The sequence below is a fragment of the Myotis lucifugus genome, unplaced genomic scaffold (genome assembly GCF_000147115.1).
Source record: "Myotis lucifugus unplaced genomic scaffold, Myoluc2.0 scaffold_60, whole genome shotgun sequence".
In the NCBI taxonomy this organism is placed as follows: Eukaryota; Metazoa; Chordata; class Mammalia; order Chiroptera; family Vespertilionidae; genus Myotis; species Myotis lucifugus.
The window spans coordinates 2063388-2076869 of NW_005871108.1; the positions used below are offsets into that span (position 1 = coordinate 2063388).

Sequence of the window (13482 nt, forward strand, 5' to 3'; positions counted from 1 at the left end):
CACTGGGAGCCCCACAGGGCTGCTCATCTACACAGACAGCCACCTGAACTTCACCCTGTGGAACGGTCTGGAACCACCCTGGCCCAAGCCATATACAGAAGTGTAGTGGGTTCCCAGAGAGGGAGGCCTCTCTAAATTACTTATCTCCATTAACATGCTATGTAACATATAACTAAACACTAGCATCTTATAGACTTCATATTTTATTTTGTTCATGTTATATATTGTTTTCCCAACGCCACCACCACCCATTCCACCAAACTAAAAATGCAAGCTTAATGAGGGCAGGGACAGACATTTGCCTGTATTATTGAAACCGGACAACCAGTGGGTCCAGGCTGCCTGTCACTACTTGAGCCAATTAAGCAGAGACAGGGTTGAATCATATAAGAACGTTTATTCCAATAATGCCAGCGGTATGGGAGAGCAGCGGGTCATCCACAAAAACCTGCTCTGCAACCTTCCATAAGCCAGCTGCTTATCTTGAGAAGAAGGGCAAAGATTACATGGGGAAGTAGGGATTACATGCTTGGGGAAGTATGCAATTTGGGCTGGGGTGGGACTTCATTGTTTGGGCAACAAGGTCGGTATTCCTTCCGTGATATTAGGTAGTTCTTGAATGAGAAGGGACCACATTCCAAGCTGGTTCCCAGGTCCAAGGTTGACTGCCAGGTCTAAAGTTGACTCCTAGGTCCCAGGGGCGTACAACTCCCAGTCAGGTTAGAAGGTCCTTTCTTTAATCAGAACAAGACCATCACGGTTAACAGAGCATGATTAATATTTCTTATAACTATATCGAGTCCCCAATATCCTATTTTTTTCCCCTAACATTATTCCTTCTCAGTGTCCTCAGAGCCTATGACAGTGCCTGGCATATAATGGGCTATTCAAATATTTAAGGAGTGAAGGAACAATGGAATATTGGATGAATGCATGCGTGAGTAAATGAATTCTTAGTTATGAGGATTGGGATCTTTGGGACAGTCCGGTCGACTGAGGAAGTCCACTGCGACTGAGAATAGGATACTCTGGTCTCTCTCAGAAGGGACGCCCACCGCAGGGGTCTCGTGATCCTTTCTTGATCGCATCTAGCAAGTTGCTTAGCAACCGGCCGCCGGGCCCTCCGCCTCCGCTAGAGGGCGCTCGGGCGCAGAGACGTGCACGCGTGCGCGGCCCTGGCGGCGCGGGAGGCACGTCACTTCCTGTTTCTTTAGGGGAACGTGGCTTTCCCCGCAGTGCCCATCTCCTGATGCAGCGGCCGGAACTGGAATCGGACCCGGAGCGCAGCTTCGTTATGGACTCAGCCCTCAGTGACCCGCATAACGCCAGCGCCGAGGCTGGCAGCCCGGCCAACGGCACCACGCGGCCGCCCTCCACGCCCGAGGGCATCGCGCTGGCCTACGGCAGCCTCCTGCTCATGGCGCTGCTGCCCATCTTCTTCGGCGCCCTGCGCTCCGTGCGCTGCGCCCGCGGCAAGGTAGGGTCGGCGGCAGAACCGGTGCTTTCCACCCCCACCCGGGCGACGGCTGACACGGGCCCGCCCCGCCCGCCGTGGGAGAGACAGACACCTCCCCTCCCAGCGCCTGACCCCCACCCCTCCCCACCCCTGGCCCACCTCCCGCGATGGCCTGGGGCGCTGCACCCTCCGGGCCCCGTCCCGCGATCCGGCTACTGGCCCTGCCCCGGATAGGGCCTGGGTTCTAGCGCTGCCAGCCGACCCTCACTCTGATTCCGGTACTGATTGTTCCGAGCCAGCTGGACCCAGCCCAGCCTCTGCTCTGGCTGTTCATCCCCCCTGAGACCTTCACCCCGTCCTGGCTCCGCATCAGCCCGCTCTGCCCCTGGGGGGGCGCTGGTCCTGAGGACCCCTAAGTGGTCCAGGTGGTGTCATCCCTCTGTCGGGAGCCCTGCCACACCCCAGCCCAGGGCATGGGCATTGTCTAGCGTCCAGGCCCAGCCCTGGACTCGGACCTGTCTAACTGGAATCCGTGGCCTGTAGTGTGCTCTCCCACAGTCCCCAGATCAGGCCCTGGTCCCTGCCTCAAAAATAATAACAATAATAATAATAATAGTAATTTTAAAAACCTAGGAGGATGGCCCCAGCTTACAGTTTTTCACATCACTTTCTGGAACCAGTTTCAGTCAGCAGGCAACTTGGTGCCCCCCTTTTTAACCAGGCGTAGACACCTTATTTGACTGGCTTCCTCTCCCTGACAACCAGCTAACCTTGTCTTACTTGAGCCTAAACCCTGTTCCCACCCCAGGCCCTGACCCTACCTCAAAGTAGCCTTTCTCTTTATGCACCCACGACAGTCCCTCCACCAAATGCCTACCAGCTGAGAAACTGAGCTGCTGTTGGCATCCCGGGTGAGACTGGCCAGACCACATCCCTGGCTTTCCTCAGCCCCTGTCCCATCGGATACCAGCGAGAACCCAGCACCTTCCACCTCTCCTCCTCTTGCCCCCACCCTTCCCTAAATTAAGCCCTCTCTAGCCCACGGTACCAATGGCTTCTCATTTCCCGGCTCCCAATCCCCTCCTCCACAGCCTCCTGCTCTGCAGCTCCCGCTGCTCCTCCCCACCCAGACCTGAAGTTGAACCTGAGCGGAAGCTGCCTTACCCCAAGCGGGCAGGCCCACAGAGCAACTGCCACTTTTGAAACTGCTCATGCCGCCTTCTTGAAACGTTACCCAACTGGAGCAGTGGCTGAAGCTGCCACCTTTCTTCCCCAGGATGCAAGGGCCCCGCCGCTGGTTCTCTCTGTGGTCAGATGCCGAGGGGAATAGGCAGGAAGTTGGCCCCATTTACCTTTCTGCGCTGCCCCTTTTAAGCAGCATTCAGGTGGCCGTCAGCCCCCCTAACAATACCTTTCTGGCAGACACTTCGGTGCAGGGAGAGATTCTGAAATAGACCAGGACCTAGGAGGTGAGGGGCAGCATGTGTACGCTGGGCAGTTCATCTGAGGGGCTCCCAAAACTGAGCAATTCTTGGCAGCTTCTCCGCATAGGGATCACTAATCTCTTCAGAAAACACCCTTCAGGCAACAAAATTCCCTGAACTTGCACCATTGTCTAGGGTGTGGGGATGCTACAGAGAGGAGTGGTTCTGAGCCCTGTGACCAGGGCGTTTAGGTGTCTGGACGAGGGAGGAATCACTGGCTCTGTGACTGCATTACAGGTAGTGCTCAGGGTTTAAGGAGAAAGCTGGGGACCCCTGGGGCTGGGCAGGGCAGGGCAGGGCGATTTTGTGCTGAGCAGACATTCTAGGAATGAGGAAACCAGGTAAGTAGGGGTGCGGAGCAGTTTAGAAGATGGGGTGGCTGGAGAGAGGGTCTGGATAGAGGAGAGCTTTAGATCCACTGTCACCTCACATACCTCCCCCAGCATCTATAGGACAGCAGGGGTTGGAAGACAGTGCATGAAGTCTAAAGGGCCCGATCCTTACTTAGTAGCCTCCCACCACTAGGATATTGTAAAGTTTACCAGGCCTTCACCCTCCTTTATTCTCCCAGCAACCGAGTGCGGCGAGCAGGGCCGGTTTTATTATCCCATTGTACGGAGAAAGAAGCTGAGGGTCAAAGAAATGGCTTCTCAAGATCACTCTGCCAAAAAGTGACAGAACCGGGTGCTGCTGGTCCTCGTCGGGGGCCCTCTCCTTGATACACAGGTGCCCCTACATATAGAATCCCATGGAGGTGCCCCTAAATGATACCCAAGTGGCATTTTGGCCTAGGGAAAGGGCTGGCCAAATGACTTCCTTTTTCTGCCCTGAGTCATGCTTCCCCAGTCATTTGGCAGGGAGAGAGGAAAGTCAATATGGGGGCTCAAGAGTTTTGATTTCCCATCAGTGTTAAACCCCAAAGACAGCTGAGAGAGGGCATGTGAGGACAGAATTCTCCCTGAGACCAACTTGTTCGTAACAGGCAAATTAGTGAAATGAGGAGGAGAAGGAAGTGGGGCATCTAGGAGGGTGTTAGGAAGAAGTAGGCATGGGTGCCCATCCCTGTCAGAGACCTGTGTTCCCAGAAAAGAGCAGATCCCAGGCCCAGCAGTAGCTGCACAGCAGATTCCTTCAAAGGCGCCGAGCCTGTCACTTCGAGGAGCCCCTCAGCCAACTGGACTGGGCTCCTGCGCTGTGCAAGGCCCTGGGCTGGGTACCAGTGGTGCCGGAACGAAGAAGGCCAGGCCCTGCCCTCACAGTGTCAGTCACCAAAGAGAAACAGATGTGCGACCAGCCAACTAAACTGAAGGCTGATGTGCCTCCTAGAGTTGACAGCAGCTGTCTTTGCATGGAGGGTAAGAGTTCAGTAGGAGGAACAGGAAGAGAGGGCGGCCTGGGACCACAGGGGAGGCGGGGAGTAGTGTGAGGTGAGCCCAACAGGGGCTTGGATGGGGGACAAGAAGATGCTTAGGGAGCCACAGGCTTTCTGAGGTACTGACTCCTGAGGACGATGCAACAGTTAATCTTCATGGTTACAAAAGTACTGCACAGTTGCTCTTGGGGGAAAATTCAAACCATGCAGAAATGAAAGGAAAAGCCTTCTCAGTACCACTCCTTGGAAGTAAGCCAGTTGGCTGTTTGGTGTGTAACCTTCCAGAACGTTTTTCTGTGTTTATACAAACGTGTGTGTGCCCGTGTATATATCCATATGTAAATTTATTTTTCTAAAAATTAGGATTTATAGCGCATAATGCTCTGCAACTTAGGTGTGTGTGTGTGTGTGTTTTCTTTAACATTGTCTTGGTCATTTTCCTGTCAGCACTCATGGATCTACCTCATTGTCCTACGGCAAGGAGGGTGGGTAATGCACGCTCATGGTATAGAATTCCAAAAGAACAGGGGTGCACAGTGAGTCTTCCTCCCCCACCAGTGTCCCACGTTCCCTCCCCAGTGGTAGCAGACCTGTTACCTGTTTCCAGGAGATTCTGTGCCCTTACAAATAAACATGCTTTCCTCACCTTTGCTATATAACTGTTATACTTCATATGCACTTTTTTGCACCTTTCTTTTTTTCGTTGAATATATGTTGGTGATAAATACATCAGTACCTATGGAGTGGTGGTCCTGCCTGCACGCCAAGAGCATGGCTCAGCACCACCTGGGAATTGGTGAGAAATGCAAATTCTTTTCTTTTTTAACTTGAACAAAATGTATTGGTTTTCCTTGATTGACTCTGGAAGAGCTCTTTGGGTTCATCTGGCCTTGTTTCCGGGCTGCTGCTGCTTTTAAAGCCCTTTGTTGCTTCTTCGGCTTTTAAACCTCCTGGTAAACCCAGTTGCACAGAGCCTTCTTGGTCACCCAGCTGCAGTGGGCTTTTCGGCAGTACAGAGGGGAAGGTGGACTCAATCCCCAGCTCCTTGCACGTTTTCTCAAAGACATTGTAGTTGGTCTTAGGGAGCATCTTTTTCCTCTGAGCAATGCTCGTCAGCAGGTAGCGCTTGAGGGCTATGTCCCTCACGTGTTTCTACATGTGCTCTTCATAATTGCGGATCTTGACCATCAAGGCAACACTTAGGGCCTTCAGGGCGCTGGTGTCCTCAGGGTTTGCCACAACCTTGTTCATCCATTGTTCTTGCTTGATTTGTGTGTGTGTGTGTGATTTTTATTGTTGTTGCTTGATTTTTAGCTTCTCCTTCCAGTTCACCTTTTCCAAAGAGAAGAGTCTTTTCTCGACATCAGCCTTCTCAATTCCAGAACGTCCTGGTAATCTTTGAGCAGCGTGGAAGGGGCGGGACGTCTTCTTGGCTGGGTCGGACTAGTTCCTGGATGGCATATCCATGGCATATCCGCAGACCGCAGACGGCTGGAGGACAAGACCTTGGGGAGGGGAGGACCCCGGGTCAGATAGAAGCCAGGTGCACCCTCCACCCGGCAGCCCAAGGGCAGGGGGCCTGGGGCCGAACAGAACTAGCACCCTCCACGCGCCCTCAGCATGGTGGCTTCTGACCCCAGCGGGCAGCTGCGCCGTGGCCTTCGCCGTGCAGACCAGGTTCATGGGCTGAGAACTGCAAATTCTGAATGAGAAACTCCGGTGGGCCCAGCAGGCTGTTTTCACAAGCCGTCCTGGTGAATCTGATGTGTGTTCAAGTGTGAGAACCTTGGCTTAGAGTCCTCCGTGGTTTGTTGAGCTGTGTCAGCCCTTTGCTGTTACAGGCCAGGCTGAAATCTATCTCGTACAGTCATTTCACACTTGTCAGTGTATCTGTAGGATAAACTCCTTGAAATGGGTTTTCTGGGTCAGAGGCAACGTGTTTTAACTTTACCAGATTGTCCACCAAAGGGGTGATACCAGGTTAGACTCCTGCCACCAGTGCCTGGCTTCCTGTGTAATGAATGACCGCTTAGTAGTCCGTTGGCGGAGATGTTTGCGCAGGTATGTGCTACAGTCAGGTCTAAGCTTCAGAACGCGCTCCTGGCCGGGCAGTAATAGGCAGGAGGGAGAAAGGAAAGAGGCTGGTGAGGTGGTGGGAGGCAAAGGGTTGGGGTGCGGGGTTCGTTCAGGAAATGCTTAGGAAGCAGAATTGTGACCGGATGAGTGAGTGGACGTTGTAAGGAGGAGAGAAGACCCTCAGTCTTCAGCTGGAACAGCAGTCACAGAATGGTCCATGGGTTCCAGAGCGTTTCTAGGGCCTGGCTGGCAGCTGTATCCCAGAGCCTGAGCTGAACCAATGGCTGGAAGCCGGGCATCTGTCTTTCCTCACTGCTTTTGCTTCCGCCCTGATAACGGAACATCCAGAATGTCACTGGAAGCTAAATTTATGCCTGCCACTTGTGTCAGCTCCCCCCTCCCCACTCTCTAATTATGTTTCGTGTGTCAGGAGCTATTGCATTCGCATAGGAGTGTCTGGTCTAAAAAAATCCAAATTGAATTAGGAGAGAATCCTAACAGCATTTAGTATTTTTGTAACTATGACGTTTAACTGTTCTGTTGCCAGGATCTGTTCCTCAGAAAGCTCTCAGGCTCCCTGAGCATCTTGTCACAACTTCCCAGCAGCAATTTCTAGATAGGAAAGGTAGAGGGTGCCTAGGGAGTAATAGCCAAGCGTTTGGGCTCTGGAACCAGTGGCCGCAGTGTGAATCCTGGCTCTGCTGCTCGCCAGCTGTATGACCTCAAAGCAAGTTACTGCACCCCTCTGAGCCTCAGTTTCCTCATCCGTAAAATGGAGCTACTAAGCGTACCTGCTTTGTAGGGTTTTTGTGAGGATGAAGTCACGTAAAATGCCTAGAACAGTGCTTGGCCCCTAGGAAGCTCTCAGTAAATGTTATCCTTATTACTGTTACTGTCGGTCGAATTTCAAGTCTCCCATTTTGACTCAGCATTACGGCATGGGTTATTTATAACAGTCACCCACGGAGGAGACCTAATTCCTTTGTATGGTGGAGCATCTGTTCAACGTTGGTTTGTCACCAAATAATGTGAAGCCTCTTCCCGCCCAGGCTACTGGGCTGAAATGAAAGGAATATGTGGAAATGAGCCCTAACATTGGTAGGTGAAGCCAGAGTCCCCTGGATACTTTCACACCGTGTGCTTGGCCTTCAAGGTCCTGCTTAAGTGGCATCTGCTCCAGCCACTTCTGTTACGCCCCTACTGCCATGCAGGCGTAGTGTCCTTTGCTTTCTCACGATCCCCTTGTATATAGTAATGCACATCGCTTAGACAGCTTGAGTGACGTGCTCAAGGCACAGCACTGAATACTCCAGTGCAAAAACCCTAGTCTCCTGACAAGTCACACCACAGCTGAGGAAGTGGAGGCTCGGAGAGAGTAACTCCCAAGGTCCCGCAGCTGGGGAGGCAGCAGGAAGCAGACGGCTTTCTGACATCAGAGCTCTCTCAGCTATTTGGCATGCGTGCCATGCATCAGACCAGCGTACGTGTCTTATTTTGTCACGTGTCACAGTGTATGGTGATATTCTGTTTACTGCCAAGGTCTTGGCCGACTTGTCTGTGAACTCTGAGGTCAGGAGCTAGTTGGGGGCGGGGGGGGGGGGGTTCTGAGTGTGTGCTCACACTACTGCTACACAGGAAACAATTTGTGGAGGTACACAGAGCGGGTGAGGAACTTGGCCAAGTCCCCCAGCACACTCCTGCCAAAAGCAGAAACCAAGGGCTGAGAGAGAAGAGGGAGGGAAGATCACCCTGCCTCTCAGTGCCAGTGTTGCTCACACACACACACACACCACCACCACCACCACCACCACCACCTCCCAGCAAGGCTGCCAGAGAGTGACTCCCACAGATGCCTCTGGGGGCTCCAGAGGGAGGCTTCTTCCTTCCAGCCCTGCGCCTGGGCTCTCAGCCGTGCCTACGTGGGGGTTGGGTGAAGGGGGCCTCCCTGATAATCGCAGCTCCTCGTGTTCACAGCACTTCACAGTTTGCCAGGCTCTTACACATCCCATAGCATTTGGTTTAAGCCCCTTGCCCCTTTTAGAAGTAAGTGGTTGGTCTCAGTCACCCAGCAAGCCATTAAGAGAGCAATGAATACCTTGGCTATACTTCATATGCATCATTTTGCACATGCATGAATTATAACTAGGAAAAATTCCCAGAAGTGGAATTGCTTGGTCAAAGGGTATGTGCATTTGTGCTTTTAGCAGCTATTGGCCAATGTGCTCTCTACGGGAAGACCTGTCAGCGGTGTGGTCAGCCCATTTTCCCTGTAGTCTCACCAACTCAGTGTATTATCAAACGTGGATTTTGCCATTCTGATGATGAAAAAATGGAATCTCAGTGTACTGTAATTTGAGCTTCTCATTAAGAGTGAAGATGGCCCTGGCCAGTTTAGCTCAGTGGATAGAGTGTCAGCCTGTGGACTGAAGGGTCCCAGGTTAGATTCCGGTCAAGGGCACGTACCTAGGTTGCAGGCTCCTCCCCAACCAGTCAATGTGTTTCTCTCACATTGATGTTTCTCTCTGTCTTTCCCTCTCTCTTCCACTCTCTCTTTAAAAATCAATGGAAAAATATCCTCAGGTGAGGATTTAAAAAAAGAAAAAGAAAAAAGAGTAAAGGTGAACATTTTTCCTGCGATTGAGAACCATTTGTAGTTCCTCATCGTGGATCCTCTCTTGGTATCTTGAGCGTGTGTAGGTTACGATTTGACAAACCTGCCGAGTGGCCCTCCCCCAGGGGCTGGACCAGTTTGTACACAAATGAGTGGCATGTAAGCGTCCCAGTTCACCACCCCTCCATCTCCGAGTGATCGTTTCATGGGCTTCCTGCTCTATACCCCTATCCCCCTCGCCTTCTGCAACCTTCCATCGTGATGCGTGAGGGCTCCCTGGGCCAAATCTACCTCTCCAGGCAGCTTCCCCCTTAGCTTGTTTTGTCCTGTTGGTTTTTAAGAGGCAGCTGTGAGCCAAAATATTAATGAGACTGCAGCTGAACATGATCCCTTCTCTTAGGGATGCTGGTGCCTTATTCACAGGATGGACGTGATGGTGGAATCGCAGGCACCCTGATGAGTCTGTGGCTCTTGTGGAGAGAACTTCTCTTTGGCATGAGCAGAAGTCTAATCTGGTGTTGCTAGGACTTTCGGTAGCTTCACTATAAAATAGAATTGGGCATAAAGTGCAGGGAGAGTTGCCGTGTGAAGCAGGCTTATCCCAGTGGGGGAATCTGGAAACGCTTCCTGGCAGTGACACTCGCTGGGTCCTTGAAGATGAGGGTTTTGCCCAGCAGAGGGCCTGGAGAGCATCGTGATTCCGAACGCGTCTCACTTTGCGTGTTTAATATTCTCCTATTGATGAGTTTTCACTAGAGAGCCTTTTGGTATGAATTCTATAAAGCAGTTTAATTCCTGTGTTGCACTATTACTCCATTTCCAATTTTTCCATATTTATAACACTGAAATTATTTTTATTGCATTGAGTTCTTTTTCATGTAAACATTTATCCTCTGTCAGCTCTTTACCCAGATCACATTCTTGCCAACTACGGCATCTGCCATTGTAAATTTAGTTGCGGCTTTCACTCTTACCAGATTCGGTTTTCCCAAGTTCCTTAAGTTTTAAGTGTTGTCAAGATTGGCTTCTCGTCCCAGCCAGTTTGGCTCAGTGCATAGAGCATCAGCTCGAGGACTGAAGGGTCCTGGGTTCGATTCGGTCAAGGGCATGTAACTCAGTTGCAGGCTCCTTCCCCACTCAGGGCTCAAGCAGGAAGCAACCAATCTATGTCTCTCTCACATCGATGTTTCTCTCTGGCTCTCCCCCTCCCTTCCATTCTCTCTAAGAATAATCAATGGGAAAATATCCTCCAGTGAGGATTATCACACACACACACACACACACAAAAGATGCTTCTCACTGTTGGTGCCTTCCCATGTGTGGGTCCAGCCATTGTCAGTTTTGTGGGTTGTTGGTTTATTTCCACTCAGTATTCACTACCTACTGGATAAGAGATGGATCATATTTACCTCTTAGCTAATCCCTAAGATAACTGGAAATCGTTCTCATGAGTTCTAGGACAACTCTGCTGTCACCAGTTCCAAAGTTTTTGTTTTTTGTTCTTGTTGTTGTTCAGTTATTTATTACAGACCTAGTGACTGCCTCTGCCATAGATCTTCTCCCAGATAAGCCACCTGTGCACGGGGTCCTCCCTGGGCTTTCCCTGTCAGGATCCAGATTTCCTCAATGGCAAAAGAGTGGGATCAGAGCATCTTGCCCCAGAGTGGCTGGGCAGCTCCCCTGGCAGAGGGAGCAGCATTAACAAAGCCTGGAGTTAAGAACACATGGGCTCCTGCAGCACCTAAGTGAACTGGGGCAGAGCGAGGGAAGGAGGTTAATGAGCTCCTGGGGCATCAGATCCTCACCTGTGTCCAGCCCTAGGAGGCCAGAACCACACCCCTGCTCAGTGGGCCCCTCTGCTCTCTCCTCTAGAACGCCTCGGACATGCCCGAGACCATCACCAGCCGGGACGCCGCCCGCTTCCCCATCATCGCCAGCTGCACGCTCTTGGGGCTCTACCTCTTTTTCAAAGTAAGTCTTTGCCACCTGTTGTGTCATTTGGTTTCAGTAACTTTATTTTCTTTGGTTTTACTTTTTCCATCCCAGGAGACATGCATGTTCATTTATAGAAAATAAAGAGCAGGAAAAAAATCCTTAAAATTCACCCCTAGAGCCACTTCCCAGAGATGCAGCCACTGTTGGTGTTTGGGACAGTATCCCACCAATCTTGACTTCTTTTCCGCGTGGAGTTTTTTGGGTTTTTTGCATGATACCCGTCTGGTTTCATGGTGCTATTTATGTTGGGCTGGGGTATAGCTTGTGTCTCAGACATACCTCTACCATACTAATTGCTTTTTTTTTTTTTTAATTTATCGAGGTTTATTTTCCTAATAAAAGTTACACAGGCTCAGTGTTGAAAACCTGGAAAACACAGAAAAGTAAAAAGGGAAAAACAGCAGTCATCCAAAACCCCTCTTCCAGAGACAGTCACAGAGCCCCTTTGGAGGTGTGTCCTTCCACTGTTTCTCCCGTGCATGGTTTTGCTGTGACTGTGACCATGTGGTGTCTTCAGTTTTGTAGCTGCTTTTTTCACTTCCCATTAATAACATCATAAGCATTTTCTCATGTTACTGCAAACTCTCCTTAAACTCTATTTAATATAATGTATCTTATTTTCTAATTATAAAAGAAATATAAAAAGGAAACTTAAAGAAAAGGAGGGGAAAATATCAAGAGAAATACACAAATGTAATCCCCTTTGACACTTTAGCCTGTCTCCTTTCAGGCCTCTGATAAGCGTCTTTTTTAATAGTACATCACACACAAGCACTTTTTTCCTGATCAGTGAAAATTCCTCAAGGACAACCTTTAATTTACAGTTTCAAAATACCATGTCTATGGTTAAAAACCTTTTTCAGCCCTGACCGGTTTGGCTCAGTGGATAGAGCGTCGACCTGTGGACTGAAGAGTCCCGGGTTCGATTCCAGTCGGGGGCATGTGCCTTGGTTGCGGGCACATCCCCAGTGGGGGGAGTGCAGGAGACAGCTGATCGATGTTTCTGGCTCTCTATCCCTCTCCCTTCCTCTCTGTGAAAAGTCAATAAAATATATTTTTTAAAAAAAACAAAACCTTTTTCAATCTAAGAGAAGGTGTAAATGAGCCATAATCCTCTCCTCAATATAGTTTCTTATGAATCTTTACATAAAAGATTGTATAGATCTACATTTATGTTAAAATTTAAAAACAAATATGTTTCAAACATAATACGATTTTTATCATGGAGATATTTTTGTATCAAGGCAATTGAATCTACCTCATTCTTTGTGACAGCGGCTTGTGGTTCTGTTTTATGGGTGTGTCCTGAGGGGCGCTGAGTGCTGGGCGTCACTGCAGTGCTGCCAGGACACCTTCGGCACATATCTTGGCACGTGCGTGTATTGACAAGTGTATCTGCAGTAGGATTACCAGGTCAGATAGCATCTCTGTTTGTCATTGGGACAGATAGTGCCACATCCACCCAAAGAGATTGCACCATTTTTACATTCCCTCTAACAGTCCCACGTGTGCTGCTTCCCTGTATCCTGGCCTGCATTGGGTAGCAGCCAGATTCTTTGTTTTTACCAGTAAAATGGAATTGCTAATGCCTGTTTCCTGGTCCATTGCTCCCGCATTGTTGGATCAGAACTACTCTTTTTAATGGTTTTAGAATATCCCCCCAAGCCTATCCACCATGGTTAATTTATATCATCCCCCTCACTTTAAACAGAAAAAATCATTTGGATTTTTACTCTTCCCAATAAATAAGAGTGAGTCAAGTAGCAATAGGTATTCATCCATTTTTGTATTTCTTTGTTTTTTCCTGGACCTCAGGTGAAGCATTTACCAAATGCTTTGGTTCATAGTGCAACAGCATCAATCCATGCCAGGCCCCCCTCCTTGTTCCCCGCCCCACCCCATCCCTCCACCCCCCGTACCCCTGGTGCCCACCTCCATTTCCCACCTCCATTTCTCTTTCTGCCAGAGGTACCTGCTCTAATGGTTTGATTTGTGTCCTTAGATGTGTGTCTCCTTGTAAAAACTATGGTGTTGGTGCATCAGTGTGTATTGATGAGGGTCTGTCTAGTTTCCATAAACAGAGTTGTGCAATACATCTCCCTCTGTTTCCTTTTGCTTCCCCGGTATTTTTGAGATCTCTCTGGGGCTCTGTGTACATTTAGCCCATTGCCTCTGACTTTGCTTTTAGCAGGTATTTCTCAAGTCTCTGTTGTGCTAAGTGCCAGGAACACACATCCAGGCCCTTGCCTCCAGACCTTCTAACATTTTTAGTACTTAGGATTCCTTCCTGAGGCCAGATTCCCCAGGAAGGGACTTCTGGCAGCGGAGGTATGCACATTTCTATTTAAGGCACTGGGTGCCGTTGCTCATTGCTCGGCCTGCCCTCCTCTCCTGGCAGGTAAGCCCCAGCCTGCCTTGTGCCCGAGGACACAGTACACCTCTTCCCCATGTCTCAACGTCCACGTTGACATTTCTGAAAGGCGGCTGC

At 50.1% G+C, this 13482-nt stretch overlaps 1 protein-coding gene, 1 long non-coding RNA gene and 1 pseudogene across 5 annotated transcripts in view; 1 reads left to right on the plus strand and 2 right to left on the minus strand.

Annotated features, from left to right (window-relative positions):
* Positions 1-377: 377 nt before the first annotated feature.
* LOC106697287 lies at positions 378-2518 on the minus strand. Of its 2 annotated transcripts, none has more exons than XR_001348358.2 (2): positions 2109-2518; positions 378-734 (listed from the first exon to the last, which is right to left on the minus strand). It is a non-coding gene; the product is annotated as an uncharacterized LOC106697287 (long non-coding RNA). The 2 variants fall into 2 exon arrangements; XR_001348357.2 differs by having other exon boundaries at positions 2086-2518.
* HM13 (histocompatibility minor 13) overlaps positions 1171-13482 on the plus strand; it is a 38713-nt gene continuing 26401 nt past the window's right edge. For 2 of the 3 annotated variants that reach the window (XM_006089387.2, XM_006089388.2), the window contains exons 1-2: positions 1171-1477; positions 10872-10970. In XM_006089387.2, the coding sequence (XP_006089449.1) occupies positions 1250-1477; positions 10872-10970 (327 nt within the window). In that variant the 5' untranslated portion in view covers positions 1171-1249. The remainder of the gene's footprint in view (positions 1478-10871; positions 10971-13482) is intronic. The other variant, XR_329973.3, reaches the window with a different exon arrangement.
* On the minus strand, positions 4763-5784 carry LOC111826192 (annotated as a pseudogene).